The sequence below is a fragment of the Microcaecilia unicolor genome, chromosome 4, assembly GCF_901765095.1.
Source record: "Microcaecilia unicolor chromosome 4, aMicUni1.1, whole genome shotgun sequence".
Taxonomy (NCBI): Eukaryota; Metazoa; Chordata; class Amphibia; order Gymnophiona; family Siphonopidae; genus Microcaecilia; species Microcaecilia unicolor.
The window spans coordinates 28,494,934-28,515,335 of record NC_044034.1 but is presented as its reverse complement, the minus strand read 5'-3'; the positions used below and the strand labels follow the sequence as shown (position 1 = coordinate 28,515,335).

Sequence of the window (20,402 nt, the reverse complement as noted above, 5' to 3'; positions counted from 1 at the left end):
GGTTCCTGGTAAAGAAACGCGATCTCTGAGGCTGAGAAGCTTTATCAGGCTGAAATCTACGGAAAGACCTTAGCCTACCACGTCCAAACAAGGCACCCCGACTGGATAGGCGAGGCCGATCTTCAGGGAGACGAGGCACCTTAGAGTCTCCTAGGGAGTGAACCAATTTGTCCAAATCCTCTCCAAACAAAAATGAACCCCTAAAGGGAAATTTACTCAACTTAGATTTGGAGGCCGCATCTGCCGACCAACCTTTCAACCAAAGAGAGCGGCGAGCTGCAACTCCCAGGGCCAAAGATTTAGAAGAAGCCCTCAACAGGTCATATAGGGCATCGGCTAAAAAAGCAGAGCCCGTTTCAATCTTTGCCACCTCTACATCTATAGCTGCAAGATCATCCGAAGATCTATCCAAGACTCTCTCGGCCCAACGAAAGCAGGCCCTGGCCACTAAAGATCCGCAAATGGCCGCCTGCACTGCCAGAGAGGAAACCTCAAAATTATGCTTCAAAGGAGAGTCCAAACGCCTGTCTTGAGTATCTTTAAGCGCCGTTCCTCCATCTACTGGGACTGTGTTGCGTTTAGTAACCGCAGAGACCACAGCATCAACCACTGGGAGCTTAAGAAGTGCTTTATCAGCTTCGGGCACTGGATATAAACGAGACATAGATCTAGTAGGCCGAAAAGCAGCATCCGGGACCTCCCACTGCGCTTTAATGACATCCCAAATGTCCTCATGCATAGGAAAGGTCTTGCTGGAAGCCCTAGAGCCCTTAACCAACAAATCAACCTTACGGACTTGTGAAGCTGGAGGCTGATCATCAAAATTTAAAGTAGTAGCCACCATAACAATAAGATCCTGTAAATCTTCCTTATGAAACACTCTAGCCACCGAGGGATCTTCCCCCTGGCCCAAAGGAACAGTGTCAGGATCTAAAGAGGAAGGATCCTCCCAAGCCAGCTCATTAAGTGCCGGTCCTAAGTCTTCCTCTTCCTCCAAAAAAGGCATGTCTGAACTATGCTCTGGTACCAGATCTGAAGGAAACTCACATGTCCTAGGCTTAGCTGCAGTAGGAACCGAACTGCCCATAGCCCCTGACAGCCCCGCAGTAGCCCCTGACAGCCCCGCTGCTGGCCCCTCTCGCTGCATCAGGAAGGCCTGGTACATCTGAATAACAAACTCAGGGGGAAAACCTCCTCCCTGAGTGGCTGACGAATGTGCCAGGACCTCCGTATTTAAATCTCCCAAAATCGCGGAGTTTAAAGGGCCAGACGCGGCACCCGACGTTGAAGGAGCAGGAGACAAAATGGCCGCCGTTCGCGCCACTTTCGCCGCGGGCGCTTCTAAGCCAGAGACCTCCAAACTAGGAGCGAGGGAGCACGACGGCGAAATCGGAACCCCCGACGGAACCGAAGGCAAAGCCGGCGGAGGAAGAGAAACGGCGGGCATGTCAAGCGCTGTACAAAATTTACAGGCGCCGGAGGCATTAACCCCCCGACGCTGACAGACTGCACATCTTTTCAACTTCTCCGCCATCGCGGCAACAAGCGAGCACTCGCGAGAAAGCGGCAACGCGGTTCGCGCCTTTTTAAAACGCCTATTTAGCAGCTAAAAACCCAAGGGCTGACAGGAGCAATAAAGTACTAAAAGGTACTGGCTTGCCTTCGTTTGCTTCCCCTATCTCGAAGCTCTTTTTTTTTTTTTCAAAACAGGTGCTGAAACCCACACAGAGTTGAAAAGACAGAGCTGCATGACAGAGCTGCCTGCTCGTTAAGTCAGCGGGGAACAGATAGCTTACTCAGCTGTTTCAGTTCTTTCTTTCTTTTTTTTTTTTTTAAATACTGGCTGCCTCTCCCAAAGGCAATACTCCTTTACAAAGAAAGGGTAGCCCTTCCCTTAGTTATTAATAAAGCTGTGTGGGGATACACCAGAAGGGAGATGGGGAGGAAATAGGGGGGAGGGACTCGGGGCACCCGAGTTTAACACCCCAGAGGCTGAACACTAAGGCACTTAGTATCAGGAATGACCTCAATAAAATTCCTGGGCACAGAAGAACCAATAAAGAAAATATCTACAAATACCAAAAAGAGAGACTAATAGGCTCACGTCCTACCTGCTGGGAGACTGAGAAAATACTGGGACTAGGGTCACATGACCAGGGCTCTCATTGGCTCTCTAGAGTCAGAGTTTTTTTCTCAGTCTCCACCTGCTGGTAGGCGTGCACAACCCATCAGTCCAATCCTGGGCCGGTCCGGAGGGATGCTAAGGAAATAATCTTGTCATATGAGCTAGCTGTGAACGTCAGGCACTTATTACAAGAGTTTAATCATCTGATAAAGGGCCTTAATTATTCATCGGATAAGTCTTGCATTGAGGCTCTTTGAGTACTTTTTCTTTCATTAACATAAACGTAAAAATGAGGGCGAGCAATGATTAAAAAGTTTAATCACGGTCGCTCAGTTGGTCGCGCTTGATCGTGGCATGCATTTTAGGCACATGCTTTTTCAAAAAACATTTTTTTTAACGTTGACCTAAACATCCTTTTGAACAGATGCTCATCGTGGCTGATTATCCTTCACAACATGCTATTCAGTTAGGGGTTGGCAATGATTAAAACTTGAAATCAAAATTAATTGTGGTATTGAAAATTTTAATCGTATGACTAGTCGTATCTCTGGGCTGGATGGCTTGGTACTACTAAATTCTCACTGCATGGAAATTTTTCAAACTTGCTGAGTATAATGAAAAGTCACATACACTTCTTTCTCACAGCATATTGCTCCCCCTCCCCTCCATACAGGTGCCTCCCTTTTTCCTCTCCTACTGCATCCTTCCCCTGTACATATACCCGTGTGTCTCCTGCTATTAAACCTGTTTCTCCTGACACACAGACACCCATTTCACTCCTCTCCTACTGCTGACTCCCCCCCCCCCCCCCCCAAGCACACAAGTCTAGCTTCTCCCGCCCCCGCATTTATCTGAACATTTATCTAGCTCTTCATAGGGTCTCCGGCAGCGAATCCCATATGCGACTTCCAGCTGATGCCTTCCATCTGCTATGTTATGGCAAGGTGAAATAGGATAGGCAGGGGAGAGAAAGCAATGCTGGACAACAGACAGGAGTTAAAAATTTGGATCATGATTAAAAAATGTAATCATAGTTAAAAAAACAAAACAAAACTGTTTTTTGCATGCTTTGCATTAATAGTGCACTAAATGGCCACCCCTAGTAAAAATATATAAAAATAGCAGTCCCTATTTTTTTGTAAGATCTCTGCTGCATGTTTGGACAGGTGGTCTTCGGACAATTTCTATGGCCATTCTGGACTTCTCTGTTCCTTGCTGATGTTACATTAGGTAAGCTCCAGTCCATAACCAGTAGATTATAGTTGCCTACAAACAGGTTTGGATGGCTTCCTAAACGAAAAGTCCATAGACCATTGTTAAAATGGACTTGGGGGAAATCCACTGCTTATTTTTAGAGTATGCATCATAAAATGTATTGTACTGTTTTGGGATCTTGCCAGGTACTTGTGACCTGGATTGGCCACTGTTGGAAACAGGATGCTGGGCTTGATGGACCTTTGGTCTGTCCCAGTATGGCAATACTTATGTACTTATGCTACTATTTGAGATTCTGAATGGAATCTTGCTAATCTTTGGGGTTCTACATGGAATGTTGCTACTAGTTGAGAATCTGAATGGAATGTTGCTACTCTTTGGGGTTCTACATGGAATGCTGCTATTGTTTAGGTTTCTGCCAGGTACTTGTGACCTGGATTGGCCACTGTTGGAAACAGGATGCTGGGCTTGATGGACCTTTGGTCTGTCCCAGTATGGCAGTACTTATGTACTTTTGTACTTTTTAAGCCAATCCTGGTGAGGCCTAAATCCACTGTTTCCCCCTATGTTGGAGGTGTTTTTCCTGGATAGCCGATAGTTCACTTTCTTTCAGTGACAGCTCATTTTGATTTTCCAAGTCTGGATGCTATAGGTGTCACTGTAGTGGAGGATCATAAAGATTCATTTTAACGCTGCATATTTTCCTTTGCCTAGCATCTGACGGACTCATCCCACGGTGTCAGGAACAAGTGCCTGCAGTTAATTGGCTGCCTTGGTTCTGTGGAAAAAGGAGCCCCGAAGGAGTCGGAGAGCTTGGCTGCTCGAGATGTACAGAATATAATAGGGGATTACTTCATTGACCAGGACCCTCGTGTGAGGACAGCAGCTATAAAAGCCATGGTAGGAGATTGCATGTTTAGCCAGAGTGAGATTATAGGTGATGTAAGAGGGGTTATGTGTCTTCCCTCTCCCTACAAACGTTTGCATCAACCAGCCTGAGAATCATCCAGTCATAAACATTTGAGGCCATGTGGGCCCTTCAGGTGCCATCCTTCCAGTAAACACAGAACCAAAGTTCCCCTGGTTTTACATCAAATCAGATGAATGGGGTCAGAAGAAAGATGCCCATGGGCTTGTTCTGTTTTGCAGACAATAATATACCCACTACTGCAGTGTGAGCATGACAGAACTATGCACCGTTATGAAATAGTATTGCAAGTTGAAATCAACACTCCTCTCATCCTTCCCCCAATAAAGGAACTATCCATAACACTCAAATCACTGTTTGTAACTTGACCCCATTCCTCTCATTCACTTCCCAAGGGTCGACCCTTTCAATTTGTCCCTTAGGGGCACATCCAGATTTCTGTTCGAGAATTGGTTGGTCCCTCACTAAAAGGGTGCACAAGCTAAGTAAGCACCCGAAGCAACAGGGAGACAGCGTGCTGAAAATTACAAGGCGGGTCAGTGGGGGAAATTGGATTAAAATCCTGGTTTCTCTGGTTCTGAGCCCATTGTTCTGACCACTAGGCTGCCATTCTTCATGGTGCATTTTTTTTTTGTATGGAGCAGGGAAAAGTCCACCCATAATTTTCCATTGGGAAGAGAAATAGGACTTGATATACCGCCTTTCTGTGGTATTTTGCAACTACATTCAAAGTGGTTTACATATATACAGGTACTTATTTTGTACCAGGGGCAATGGAGGGTTAAGTGACTTGCCCAGAGTCACAAGGAGCTGCAGTGGGAATTGAATTTAGTTCCCCAGGAACAAAGTCCGCTGCACTAATCACTAGGCTACTCCTCCACTAGCAACATTCCATGTAGAAGCCTGCCCTTGCAGATCAGCAGTGCGGCCGTGCAAGCTTCTGTTTCTGTGAGTCTGACGTCCTGCACATACGTCAGACTCACAGAAACAGAAGCCTGCGCGGCCGCACTGCTGATCTGCAAGAGCAGGCTTCTACATGGAATGTTGCTAGTGGAACAGCGACATTCCATGTAGAATCTCAAATAGTAGCAACATTCCATCTAGAATCTCCAATAGTAGCAGCATTCCATGTAGAATCTCAAATAGGGAAAGGGAAATGGGACTTGATATACCGCCTTTCTGAGGTTTTTGCAACTACATTCAAAGCGGTTTACATATATACAGGTGCTTATTTGTACCAGGTGCAATGGAGGGTTAAGTGACTTGCCCAGAGTCACAAGGAGCTGCAGTGGGATTCGAACTCAGTTCCCCAGGATCAGAGTCCACTGCACTAACCACTAGGCTACTCCTCCACTCCTGGGTAGAAAGTATGTTGAGCTCTGAAGATTTTCCCTTGCCGGGTGCTTTTTCGTTCCTTGTCTTTGAAGGATCAGGGAGCAGTAAAAGTTCTATGCAAGCTCCTGATGGCCTTGGAAGGCTTTCTTTGTTAAAACTAGGTACTTTGAAATTTGTACAAACCCTTATTTATAGCAAATTAAAAACTGACTTGGAAAGAAGAGAGCAGAGTTCAGAGTAGATGTGCTTCTAAGGTGCATCACATATAATTACAGAACACAGTTATCAATGTGTAAGCAAAAATCATTCAAAAAAAGGAGGAAAAACGCCTCAAGAAAAAACCCCTCCCACATATGTAAATGGATAAGGGCTACTGTTTCATCATCATAGGCGATACAAAAAAACCTCCTTGCTATTTTATTATTTAAAAAAAAATGTTTTTTCTATTGCTGAACAAAAAATTGCCCTGCCAAATAGGCTATAAAGTTTTACTTAGCTTAGGCAGGCTAAAAGCTTTCTCCTCCCAGACCGCTTCTAAGGTGCATGACAGCATCGGAGGATATCCTTCCAGTTTCACCTTGAATCAGATGTTCGTTTGGACAAAATAAAAAAATGCTGAAAATGTATTGGGTTTCTTTTGTTTTTATTATTTTTGTTAATTTCTTTCGTAGTTGCAGCTCCATGAAAGAGGACTGAAGCTACAACAAACTATTTATAGTCAGGTATTGTTTCTTTCATTTTAAAATCTTTTATTCATTTTTGTAATATAGCACAGCTTAATCAGTTCTTGTCAATGTCTACAGCACACTGTACTTCCTCAACAACGAGAGGAAACAGAGAACATGTCAATTGTTAAATAGTTCAGTGACTCTCAGCCCCTCCTGCATGCACACCTAGCCAGTCAGGTTTTCAGGATTGTTACAGTGAATATGCATGAGAGAAATGTGCAAATTATCTCATTCATATTCATTGTGGCAATTCTGAAGAAGGTTGAGCAGCACTAACATGGTCCTAGGAATATTGGATAAGATAAAACCTGATACAGCCTAAATCATTATAACTTAACACAAGAACTCACTGCAAAACATTTCACCTTTTCCTCAAACTTAAACTCTGAGGGGCTGATGTACAAAGCCATGTGTTAGAGTTGCTGATCTGTAAGGCTTCGTTCTGTGAGTCTGACGTCGCGCAGGACATCAGAAACAGAAGGAGGAAGCCTTTTGCAGGAAGAAGAAGACCTCGGCTGGTGGGGGTTGGGGTCCCCCGCCAGCAAAGGTAGGCGATGGCGGGTTGGCGGCGGGAGGGGAGGGGGTCGAGAGGGTTGGCGGCAGGGGGGTCCAGGGCCAAATCTACGGGGGCCCAGGCCCCCCCAGGCTCAACGTAGCTACGCCACTGGCTTTGATATGACCTGCTTGTAGAAAACAGGCATTTGAATCTATGTTATGTATATTTGATATTTGCACTGTTTGTTTAAGCTATGTTGATTGCCTGCTTTGTATATTAAAAAGTTTGAAACTAAAATTGCGGCAGTAATCTTCAGTTCATTGCAAAATGTCACCCTTCCTATCAGCGGCGTACTTACCTTATATGGCACCTGGGGCGGATCACCTTCTGGGCAGCGCACACATCCTCCTCCATGCAGGGGGTGTGCAGAGCAGGCGCGCAGCTGTCGGCTCTGCCAGTCTCCTGCCCCCTCTTGACGTCAACTTCCTGTTCTGGGGCAGAGGACAGACAGAGCCGATTGCCGTGTGCCTGCTCGCTCACTGCCTTGCTTGCTGGTACCTGTGGTGGACTACCCCCACCGCACTACCTTAGGTACGCTAGAGCTTCCTATTAGTGCGTGAGCGGTGATTGGCTCAGGGACTGAGAGGAAGGATGACATTAAAAAAAAAAGGAATTGGAGAAATGTCTGCATTTATATTTATCTTCCATTATTTATAATCACTTATGCAGATGTCTGGAGAACAGCACCTGTTAAGTGTTGCTGACTGGGATATTCAGAGGCACTATCTACATTGGGATTAATTCTCTACAGGTCGCCAGAGATACTGCATACTAAGTACAAGTTACACACACGTAATTGCTGTTCATAGAATACTAGCCTAAGTCGACATTTACGCGCCAGCATTTAGGTGCGGCCACTTACACCATGTCAGTGGCTGGTGTAAATGTGCATGACAAAATGTCACAGTTGCGCGCATAACTGTCAGTTTATTCTGTAACCTTAGCGCATAAGTTCAGGGCATGCCTGTGACCCGCGCATGTCCCTCCCACGTCCACACCCTCTTGCAGTTGCTTGTTATAGAATATGCGACATGTTTATACAATACTAAATGCAGTTACGCATGTAACTGCTGTTAGTGTCAGTTGACAGCAATTATCACCAGTAATTTGTTAGTGTCAGTTAAATTGTGCATATAAATGAAGGTATTCTATAACCTGTGTGTGCAATTTTTGTACACAATCAGAGTGAGGTGGGTTAGGCCTCTGAATATCCTTACGTATTCTCTCAGCGCTATGCAGATCACGGGTAGAGCCAGGGCAGTCCCAGAACTTATTCAGATAGATAATATTCGGTCTTCTTTCCAGGTAGCTTAGAACAGATAGAGGGCTGAGTATTGCCTCTCTCCAGATCAGTTCCGGAGCTGGCTGCCTTAGCTGGATATTCAGCACTAGCCAGAATTCGGAGAGTGGGGTGAAATATACGGAGACTTTTATTTTTCCCCACTGCAGCTGACGTTTAAAAACAAAACAAAAAAAACCCCACCAACTTAGGTGACTGAATATTAACCCTTTTGAATTTCTGTCAGTTGGTAAGATTAGTGGGAGTGTCTGGAATACCTAACGGGCCCTTTTACAGAGCGGCGGGAAGCCCAACGCGGGCTTACCACTCGCTGTTCCGGGACTACCGCTGGCGGTACTCCTGCACCGAGTGTGCCCCATTTCCGGGGGGAAAAAGAAAACCCCTGGAAATGGCTTGCACAGCGGTTACTGCCGGGTTAGCATGGGAGCCCTTATCGCCACTAGTGGGTGGCGGTAAGGGCTCCCTGTCGCATGGCCATGTGTGCCTGGAGTCTTTTTACCTGTTGCAGTAAAAAGGGCCCTGGCGCACAGAAAAAACAGCTTCATCCTCTAGCACAGGGCCCTTTTTCCCCACAGTTCAGTAAAAGGACCCCTAAATTATAAAATTTTGCAAAGTGGATTTCAAAGCCCACGTGAAGCTGTATGGAGGAGGGGGGCGGGGCGGTGGTTTAATGTGGCAAAGTTTGAGAACCACTACTAAGGCAGCGGATTTCAGTTCAGGTTTTCAAGGTATCTACAATGACTGTTCATGAGAGATTTGTGTGCTCTGCCTCTATTGGATGAAACTCTATCTCATTCAAAATTAATTGTGGATAGCTTGAAAATCAGACTGGCTGCGTTTGCCCTGAGCACTGAGTTGAGAAGCCTTGCTCTAGGGGGTTGGCTGTTTTGGCAATGTATCATATATCTCCCAGAACCATCATATTTCTGTGCATTCCTGTCTTGTGGGAATTACAGAGCAGCCAGTCAAAATGTAGCTCTGTCCTGAGCAGCTGAATAAGATCTGCCAAGCAGCTGCCTGCTGATTATTTTCTTTTGGGGTTTTTGGAGCCCACTTTTTTTTTTTCATAAATATAGAATGGGAGAAAATCATAGCACATACTACCTCTCATTCTCCAGCAGAATCTCTTAACTAAAAAAGGTGACTAGCTGATGTGGACCGGCAGTTTTTTAAAAAATAAGGGGCCCTTTTACTAAGCCGCGTTAGCGTGTATGTGCACCAAAATGGAGTTATCACCCGACTTCCGCGTGGCTCTTGCGGTAATTTCATTTTTGCCGCGCGTCCAATATGCGCGTCTGAAAAAATTTTTTTATTTTTGAGCACGCGTGATGGACACACGGCAAGTGGCATTTGACGCGCGTAGGTCATTACTGGCCGGATTCTTTACCGCTGGATCAATGGCTGTTGGTAAGGTCTCGCACCCAAAATGGACGCGTGGCAATTTTGATTTCGCCGAACGTCAGTTTTTGGAAAAAAAAGGGCCTTTTTTTATAGGCGTGCTAAAAAATGGATCGGCGCGTTCCCAAAACCTGCGCCTACACTACCGCAAGCCATTTTTCAGCGCACCTTAATAAAAGGACCCCTAATTTCCTAAAATAAAAATCTTCATGAAGTGATTACCAAAATATATTTGGGATTCCTTCTTTTCAAGGAACCAGGCTGAACGGCCTCCTCTCTTTCAAGTGTGCTTCACTCCAGCAGGAGATTGGCATTGTGGGGACATAGTGAGCACCTGCTTCTGGTCCACACAGCTTCTCTTTCCTGTTCCTTCAATGCTTTGTTTCTAAATAGGAAGCGTTTTTTTTTTGGGGGGGGGGGGAGCAGGTATAGGGACAGGGAACATAAGTTCACTTTCTATCACCAGTTCTGGCATTAGATTAACAGATCTTTCTTCCCTCCTCATTTGCTGCTTTGAGCCAGGGTGAGAAAAATGCTGTTATGAGATGCTACTGTCTTCTACCATAGTTGAAATCTTGTCTACTTCTGAAAGAGGTGACCCCCCCCCCCTTTTATTTATTTGTTAGTTTTTCATGAAAGAGGAAGCAGGACTGCAGCATGCATTGTCATGCAGCTTTCTGCTCACAACTGAGGAGGCTTTTTATGTTACTTGTTTGACTTTTCAATGAACATAACTGTTTAGTGATTTTAAACTATAAAATATTTTGACTGAAAAACATGAACGTCTTGAATGTAATCTCAGTACCTGCATTTCAGGCCTGTAAACTGCTGTCGGATGATTATGAACATGTGCGCAGTGCAGCTGTTCAACTGGTCTGGGTCCTAAGCCAGCTCTATCCTGAGAGGTACCTGCTTACCACAAAACACACTCAACATACAAAATCACTATGTTCACATTCACATCCTCCTCACTCCTTTCCATATAACATAGTTAAGAGCACATACCCATTAATTTGTATATTTACATGGCTGTATAGAAAACCAAGGGTTTCTTTTAACCAACTTAGGGGTCTTTTTACTAAGTCGCATAAGCGTCTTCGCGCACCCAACGCGCGCCAAAATGTTGTTACTGCCCAACTACCGCCTGGCTCTTGCGCTAATTTCCTTTTTGGCACGCGTCCGATACGTGCGTCTGGAAAATATTTTTTATTTTCGGGTGCATGCCACAGACACGGACCAAGTGGCGTTTGGCGCGCGTGAGTCTTTACCACTAGGTCAATGGCTGGTGCTAAAATGGATCCCAAAATGGATGAGTGGCAATTTTCATTTTGCCGTATGTTCATTTTCGGCCAAAATAATAGTTCTGAATCTATCCTTGTTGGAAGTTGATGTTGGAGGCTTCTGTGAGGCTCAGAAGACGAAAACCAAAATAATTAATGAGGGCACGGAATGTGTTAGAAATCTGTTGGTGTCACATGTGTGGCTTCTCTTTATTTTTATTTAGCATTGTCCCAATTCCTTCATCCAACGAAGAGATCCGCTTGATCGATGATGCATTTGGAAAAGTTTGCCATATGATCAGTGATGGATCCTGGGTTGTCCGAGTGCAGGCTGGAAAATTGTTGGTAAGTATCCCACCACCATTTCTTGCTATTGCCACATCTGCTGACATTCTGTGGATGTTCCCGAATCTCTGCAAGATGTCTTATTTATTTATTGCATTTGTATCCCACCTCTTTGCAGGCTCAATGTGGCTTACAATGTATCATGGATAGTGGAAATGAAAGGAGAATTGACATTTAGTGTTACAGAAGTATTTTGGGTTGCATGGTAATGGAAAACATGATAATGATATAATGTAAGGCATTCTTAACATTATTAGATATATGTGGGGATTTCACATGTTTTGGTCTTTGTGGTATGTCTTGTTGAAGAGATGGGTCTTCAGCAGTTTGTGGAAGTTGGTCAGTTCATAGGTCGCTGTCCATGGCCTTTATGTGTTTCCTGTGTGTCCTGGCCCTGATGATTAGTTATCAAAGCAGCATTCTTATCACTGAAATGTTAACAGTCTGACAGTAATCCATGAGCTTGATGTTTGGTAGCAAACCACAAAACTTGATTTGGCCACTATTTTTATTTTCTATTTAGTGATTGGAATATGTCTTGTTTTGGGAATCGACATCTTCTATCTTTATAGTTTGCAAAGTGTGGGAGGAAATGCATCTCTTTCTATTTTTCTGCTGTTGTGCTGCATGCAGAGTCTGACTTCTTGGGTTTTCAGGTTAATTTCTGTCTACATATATCTATTTTAGTTTGTCGCCCCCCTATCTTCTGTTTGGAGAGGGTCTGTCTGTATTGCATGTGTGACTGTGGCCATGTGTTCTGTTAGTATCAAGTATCTATAGGGATACTGAACAATCCAGCCTGTTTGTTAAATTTTCCCAGTAGAAGTATTGATATTCTGGACATGTCTCAATGTTCATTTATGCTGCCTTTTCCTAGGAAGGTCCTTTTTTGTGCAGTTATAGACTATAGATTTGTTTTATAGGTCCTGAGTGACTCTTTTAGAGTTTTGTATTAATTCATACAATGCCTGCTATTGGAGAGGGATTATGTTGCTGTTAGTGAGATGAAACCAGAACTGGACTTTTTTTTAAAGAAGTCTTTATTAATACCTCTTTGCTACTGCTTTCGGCTCCTAACCATGACTCTCTTACTCAACACCCTCACTTATCACCCCTACCACTGCAATTTCCCCACCCCTAGCTGTCTGTTCGTCTGTCCAATTTAGATTGTAAGCTCTGTTGAGCAGGGACTGTCTTTTCATGTTAATTTGTACAGCGCTGCGTAAGTCTAGTAGCGCTATAGAAATGTTTAATAGTAGTAGTAGTAGTAGTAGTAGTTAATATCCAAGAACAAATAGCAAAGTAGCAATACAGATATACAATGTCACCCAAACAGGGTTAAGCATTCAAAATCCCCCACAAGAGGTCAAAGAAAGATAAGTCCAAGCCTTAAATAAGCAAAAGAAGAACCCAGAAAAACACTTCTAATTATTTATAGAACGATTATCCTCTCCCTGCATACCCCACTGCAACTCAAATACTTTTTTTTTTTGTAAGGTGAATTCTGTTGGGAAATGTTCTAGGTCTGCTTTGCTCTGCATCCATTATTGTGTGAGAGAGACTCCGATGGATGCCGAATATGACAGTGCTGCATCAGGAGTTAATATTTTTTATATATGAGTTCCAGCTACAGGAGGATTTAAGGGAGTGGGCTAAAGGTTTTTTTTTTTCTATGTTGGGACACCTGGCTATTGTTAAAATGAACATTCTGCCTAGACTTTTACACCTGTTCCAGGTGTTTCCTCTCTCCCTTTCACAAAAACTTTGGGGGCCTGGGTGTGCCAGACCTACGCAGCTAATATTTGGTGTCCCACCCTTGACATGATTGGGACTGGAGGAGGGATATAATACAGAAACCTTATGAGCAAATAGAACAACGTTATACTACTCAAGGCCAGCTGTTGGAATTGCTCTGGATGGCCCCAAGGGGAAGCTCTCAGTCTTAGTGTCAATCCATATGTGAGGCGGTTTCAGCAGCTGCACTCTTTAATCTCACCCCTGACAGCCCTATTTCCAGATGTTTCAGCAGTACATGCTGGGATGGTTGATCGTTGGAAGGGGAAGGGGCTCCTTCAGCTTTCTCAACTATTCCAAGGTGGAGTGCTTGTCACCTATGAGTCCCTTCAGAGGGAGTATGGACTCTGTAAGCCTGATTTCTATTTTTATTTACAATAGTCTCCTGAGTGGGCCATTTAAGACGTTTAATACATGAGAGATGTGCCCATCGAAGCATTTTTGGGAGACTCATGCTCAGGTTAAGCATCTCATATCTGCAGTTTATATGCTTCTCGGGGGGCACAAACTTGTTAAACTCCCGTATATTCTCCAATGGGAGGCAGACTTGCACTGGGACTGCCAGCCCCCGCAGCCCCATAAAAAAAAACATTCTTCCATGCTGTCCACCAACTCCGCCCTCCCTCGGGCATACCTTCTAAAAGCCGTGGTGGTCTAGTGGCCTCTTCAGAGCAGGAGCGATTCTGAGTTGCTCCTGCTCCCGCCCTCTCTGTTGTGCAAATGGAGGTTGCAGCTGCCATGGTGGGATTGGAAGTGGCATGGGCAGGAGCAATCTCCAGTCAGTCCTGCTCAGGCCATTTCCAATCTCAAAATGGTGAATGTATTTTTGAAAGCACAAGAGGCCTAAAACACTTGGAAAGGGCTTCCCCCCCCTCCCCCGATGATTAAATGTTTAGAACTGAAGCTGTAGTTTCATAAGTTCTCTGAGGCCTTTTTCCTTCCAAATTTCTCTACTATTATGAAGAACTGACACACATATTGAATGGAGTGCACAGATTTAAAAAAAATTTTTGGTAGCTACAGCTCATGTCCCTAATTATAGATTGCATCTGCTATATACACAAGTCCCTACTTCTATACTTTAGCATCTCACCCATAGCAGACATCCCCACATACTCCTATCATTTCTTACTAACCTCGGTACCTCGACACACTTCACAGGTACCATCCTGCATGCATTCTTACTCCCGGTATCCACCCACAGGTACCTCCCTCCCCCGCTCCATGACTGGAGTACTGAAGGGGACCTGCTTTTGATCCCCATTACCTTGGAAAATATGGTGCTATACCACTGTCACTGATTCTGTTATGCGACATGAGCATGGAGGTTTAGCATCCTAAAGTACAGTATTATTACTCTTCAGAAGAGTGTCTGGTATCGGCTCAGGCGACTTCTTTATTTGCCACCTAAATCTGTTCCAGGGTTTCTCCTGCCAGTGGTTTAGGCTGCAGGGCTTAAGGCTGAGTCTGTTGTCTGATATGCTTACTGTGGTAAGGTTACCCCTGGGGATGGTGGGACTTCTCATTGACTCCATTGCAGTGGCCTCTGCTAGCCTAAGAACAGCACTGAGGGTAAATCTAGGTTGCTGCTTCTGTTCCATCCTCTTGGCCAAGGATGCATTTGTATCATCTGGATATGCCACATGTATTGGGGAAGAAAAGGGATGAAAGGACACAACTATCTTGTCAAAACATCTGAAGGGCAGTTTTTTAATATTTCTCTTAAAGCTTTCCTATGCTTCAATAACCTGGATTTTGTGTACATGTGTGTTTTTTGGTTCACAGGGATCCATGCAACGAGTTAGTGCCCATTTCTTAGAGCAGACACTCGACAAGAAGCTTATGTCGGATTTGAGGGTAAATAAAGCTTTTTAACTTTGTATACATATATTTTTGTGACAGTGCTAGCATTACAGAGTAGATATGTAGGTTGTAATATTATTGGCTTATGTTTGTTTGATTTCCTCTAGCACAGGACTTCCCAAACTGTGAGTTACGATCCCCAAAGCCTATGCTATAATTAGGCCTGTTCAAGCTCCATGGAAGGTGGAGTATGATGGCTGTGACACTGTTGGAGGGCCAGAAGCAGCAGTATGGATGGGAAGGTAGACTCCCTGGGGATTACATGCTTCTGTGTTTGTAATAATGGGGTCATGGCAACAGAAAGTTTGATAAGCACTTCTCAACCATGGAGCAAAGCTACCAGCATTAAATGAGTGGCCCAAACCGTATGGTAAAGGCTCAGAGTAGTTTCTGCATCTGAACACTGAGCAGCCCCAGGAGCTGAGGTTTCACTGTTGCAAGGTGGATTAATAAAATGTATTAAACCTTTTTAATAGCTTGTTCAGTCATTGTGGTCAGTCATTGTGGTATCTCTGCTTTGCTATGTCAAGGACTGGGGGGGAGGGAGGTAGGGGGAAACCTTTCCACAATGTGTCTTTCCCGAACTGGCAGCTGCTTCCCTGTGATGAAGCAAGAGGTTCATGCTGAATGGCACCAGGATGTTTGTTTTCTTCTTCTGCCCTCCTCTTACAACTTTCCTTCAGCTTTGAACTGTTGTCCTTGCCACCAAAGAGAAAGCGGCCTCCTGCCTGGCACAGCTGTTCGCTAATGTGCTATGGACGCTCTTCCACAGTATTTCACTACACACGGTTTTCATACATGCACAGCTTGTATGTGTGTATAAAAGCCATGTGTAGTGAAACGCTGTGGAGGAGTGCCCATAGCACACTGTCCCATCTGCTGGCTGGGAGGTTATTTTGCTTGCTCTCGTGTGTCTTGGGAGAGGAGGTGGGAGATGTTTTGGGCAAGCGTGATTCTTACAGGTCACTGCTCCACACACGTGCTAGGCACTCTTTCTACTGAGCTGCACGCTAAAAGTCCATGCAGTTCATTTGCATGAGATTTCTTTTGAAAATCACTCGCTATTTCCAGCTTGGTAATGCAGTCCGTTGGCGTGGTTCACGTGTCTCTTGTGCTGAAGTGCCATTTTTTGAGAGACTGATGTTGTGCGGAAGCAGTTGATTTTAGGTGCACCAAGAGTGGAGCTGTTAAGCCAGCAGTTGCTTCAGCCATGTAGTGATGGTACATCAGAACGGGCAATATGCTGATACCACTGTGGGGGCTACCAGGGCACATCTGGTCAGTACAATTCATGCTGTGGCTGCACTATGGTTCATTCTAACAAGGGAGATATTGCAGTTGGGAGACGTTTGGGTGCTGTTGACTCCTTGTGTTTTCTGGAGGTGGTGAGTAGCAGCACTTCTTCTCATGGTCTCGTTCCTCCTGTGGAAACTTTGGGAGGAGCAGCTATTTTGACTGAAACAAGTTCTCCACGGAGCTCAAAAGTTCCTCAGGAGGAGCTGCTGGAATAGGCTTTCTTTGACCCTGTAGGACCTCTGGAGGATTCCTTGGGGTCCATGAGAGCAGGGGACCCTATCTCACATGAATTTGTTGTTCTTCTTCGTAGAAGTTTTTTTTTTTATTGAAAAAGCTTGGGGAGATTAGCTATGTCAGCTTCATCCCTCTGGGGGAAAGGATTTGGAGGAACCCAATCTTTTTAAGAAACCTAGATGGAATACGGAGGCTGGATGGGATTTGTGGTCTGTTGGGTCTCAGCTGTGTTGGACCACAGGACCATCCATGTTGCACTTTCCAAATGGCTTTATTCCTTGGAAGAGGGAGAAAATCCAGTGGAGGATGGAGATGATCTCACAGTAGTAAGGCTTTTTCAGCGGGAAGAGCTTACCAGTATTACTCAGTCTTTAGAAGTTTTGAATATTTCTGAAATCCCTGTACAATCTGGATCTCCTGTAAATCCAGTCTTGGAGGGCATTAGGAGATCTCCTAAAGCATTCCCTATATATCCAGCTATTCAAGCCGTAATATCTGCAGAGTGATGCTCCAGAGGCTGGTCTCAGAAGAGCTGTGGGGAAGTTCCCTCATTCCTGAAAAGAAAGACAAGCTGAAGCTGCCGAAGGTGGATGCTGTAGTGATTGTGATTAAGAAGACCACCATTCCAGTACAGGATGGTTCTGGTCTGAACTTTGAAATGCAGCAACTTTTGAGGGTGATTGACTAGGGGACACTAAAAATAAATTTGTTAGATGGTGGGAAAATTCTAGTTATTCTTTGTTAATATTAACTTAAAAACAAGTGGTGATGGAAGATCTGTCTCCATTGTGTCCTTTGGCTTAGCTCTTGAACACAAAGAGTACTTGGAAGCAGTGTTAGCCATTCTGTTTCAAGCTAGAAAGTGTTGTACTTTGGTGGCCTGTACGAAAGTGGCGAGTTTTTGAGTTGTGGTGTTCAGACCCTGCAATTTCCCATTTTGCAGCATCAGTGGCTCATATTTTGGCCTTTCTGAAGGATGGCCTCCAAAAAGGATTAATGCTCGGTTCTTTGGAGGCTTTAGCGTCTGCTTTTGCATGTTTAAAGGTCTTTTGGAAAGGGTATTCTTTAGTGGTGCATCCAGATGTGGTTTGGTTTCTCCATAGAGGTGAATCATATTCACCCAAGATATGAGCCTCTTGTCTGGAATGGAACTTGAATTTGGTGTTAAAGGAGTTAGGGCATCCAACATTTTAACTGATTTAAGAAAGCTATGCTAGAAACATAGAAAAATGAAGACAAATAAAGACTATATGTCCTATCCAGTCTGCCCACCCATGCCATCTACTCTTCCTTTCACTCCCTTAGAGATACTATGTACTTGTCCGAAGCTTTCTTGAATTCAGATACGGTTTTTGTCTCCTTCACTTCCACCGGGATGCTGTTTCACAAATTCACTATCCTTTCTGTGAAGAAGTATTTCTTCAGGTTACTTCTGAGTCTTTCCTCTTTCACCTTCATTTTATGCCCCTCATTCCAGAGCTTCCTTTCAACTGAAAGAGGCTCGCCTCCTGTGTATTTATGCCGCAAAGTTATTTAAACATCTGTATCATCTTTTTCCAAAGTAATATTGACCTTCTGGATATAGCTTCAGGGAGAGTTTCTGAATTAGGATCTGTACAAGAAAGTGCTTCTTTCTTCCTTTTTATGGAAGCTGGAGTGTCGATCAAAACAGTTCCATCCTTTCTTCCAAAGGTAATATCTTCTTTTCATCAACTTCTCAATTTTCCTTCCTTTTGCGAAGAGTGTGGTGAAAACTTCAAGACTTTGCATTTATTGGATGGCTACTAGGTCCTTAAAAGATACTTGGAGGTTACTAATGATTTTGAAAATTGGACAGATTGTGCTTTTGAGGGGACGTAAAAGAGATGAAGCTGCATCTAATCCCACTGTTGTTCGTTGACTCAAAGAATATTTCCTCAGTTTCTGTTCTGTCCCACTACCAATCGGTGTACCTCAGGGTTCTGTTCTCGGTCCTCTCCTGTTCTCCATCTACACTTCTTCCTTTGGCTCTCTGATATCATCCCATGGCTTTCAATACCATCTCTACGCTGACGACTCCCAGATCTACCTCTCTACCCCCGATATCTCAATCAGCATCCAGTCCAAAGTTTCATCCTGCCTATCCGATATCGCTGCCTGGATGTCTCAACGTCATCTGAAACTTAAGTGGCCAAAACCAAGCTTCTCATCTTTCCCCCTAAACCCACCTCTCCTCTCCCCTCTTTCTCTATTTCTGTGGATAGCACTCTTTCTCCCTGTCTCATCAGCTCGTAACCTTGGGGTCATCTTCGACTCCTCTCTCTCCTTCTCTGCTCACATTCAGAAGATTGCCAAAACCTGTCGTTTCTTTCTCTATAACATCAGCAAAATCCGTCCCTTCATTTCTGAGCACTCTACCAGAACCCTTATCCACCTCTTGCCTAGATTACTGCAACCTGCTTCTCACCGGCCTCCCACTTAGCCATCTCTCTCCTCTTCAATCAATCCAAAACTCTGCTGCGCGACTCATTTTCCGCCAAAGTCGCTATTCCCACATTAGCCCTCTCCTTAAGTCACTTCACTGGCTCCCTATCCGTTTACGCATTCAATTCAAACTTCTCTTATTGACCTATAAGTGCATTCAATCTGCCGCTCCCCAGTACCTCTCCATTCTTGTCTCTCCCTACACCCCCCTCCCTCTGGTACTCCGTTCTGTTGATAAGTCTCTATTATCTGTCCCCTTCTCCTCTACTGCTAATTCCAGACTCAGTTCCTTTTATCTTGCTGCACCTCGCGCCTGGAATAAACTTCTCGAGCCTGTACGTCTAGCCCCGTCTTTGGCCGTTTTCAAGTCCAAACTTAAAGCCCACCTCTTTACCACTGCTTTTGACTCCTAACCATTGCTCACTTGCCCTGTCCTTTTATCCTCACCTCTTTATTCCCTTACCCTTAATTGTTCTGTCTGTCTCCTGTCTTATCTAGATTGTAAGCTCTTTGAGCAGGGACTGTCTTTTTGTGTATGGTGTACAGCGCTGCGTATGCATTGTAGCACTATAGAAATAAGTAGTAGTAGTAATTTTCTTTCCTTTAGTCCCACTATACCAGTCCAGATTCTCACCTTGTTCTGAGGTATTCCTGGTTCTATTTAAAGTAGTTAATTTGCTGTTTATTACTGTATTTGTTCTTTATATTTTATTTTGAACAAATAAAAATATTTAGACTCGATGAAGAATGTCTGAAAATCAAACTAGAACCAGGACAATCAGCTGTGACATAGGCATCAATCGCACGATCCAACTGTCTTCTGAAATTCAGTGTTAACTATATCTCTCTATATAAAAGGCAACACCAACGTTCTATGAAGCCTCCAGCCGGAAGTGTGAAGGGGGCGAGATATCCGGTTTCCCTATGAGTGTCTGCCCCGCCCTCTCTGTAACACAGTCAGTGAAGGAAAACAGCAGAGCACGAAATCAACTCGCTGGCTCTGTAACAGTGAAGGACTCCGAGGGGGGAGGGGACAGAGAGCACAGGGGAAGGGAGAGAGGGCAGAGGGCAGGGACACACACACTCCCACATGCACACAGAAGAAAACATTGCTAGCCCCCGTTTCATTTGCATCAGAAACGGGGCTTTTTTACTAGTTCTTTAATATTTAAAGATTTTAAAGAGGGCCCTCAGACAAATATCCACTTTTACAGGCAGTACTGGTTTGTGCCAAGTGGTATAGCACTTCTTTCATCGGGCTACTCTTAAGGTGTTTTATATATATAAAGTACTATCGCCCATGTCATGAATACTAATTGTGCATTAAATAAATCAAAACGTGATCATTAAAAGACTTCACTCTGCAAAAAACTTCACCCTTCGCAGGTCACTATATTCGGCCCGTCAGCTGGCTTCCCCTGAGAATGCCCGACACTGCGGGTTTCAGAAAATCTTCAGGGACTTGGGTTAAAGCTGTCCATACACTTGCTGTTGAGTCATCTTCTATGGCCACACTTTACTGTGTTTGAATATCCAGTTTCA

General features: G+C 44.4%; 1 protein-coding gene across 1 annotated transcript in view; it reads left to right on the top strand.

Moving 5' to 3' along the window:
- The window catches only part of INTS4 (integrator complex subunit 4), a 109,670-nt gene that overhangs the window by 36,234 nt on the left and 53,034 nt on the right, over positions 1 to 20,402 (top strand). Inside the window, 5 exon segments of the mRNA XM_030200084.1 lie at positions 4,055 to 4,240; positions 6,275 to 6,325; positions 10,402 to 10,490; positions 11,090 to 11,210; positions 14,790 to 14,861. Of these exon segments, the coding sequence (XP_030055944.1) occupies positions 4,055 to 4,240; positions 6,275 to 6,325; positions 10,402 to 10,490; positions 11,090 to 11,210; positions 14,790 to 14,861 (519 nt within the window).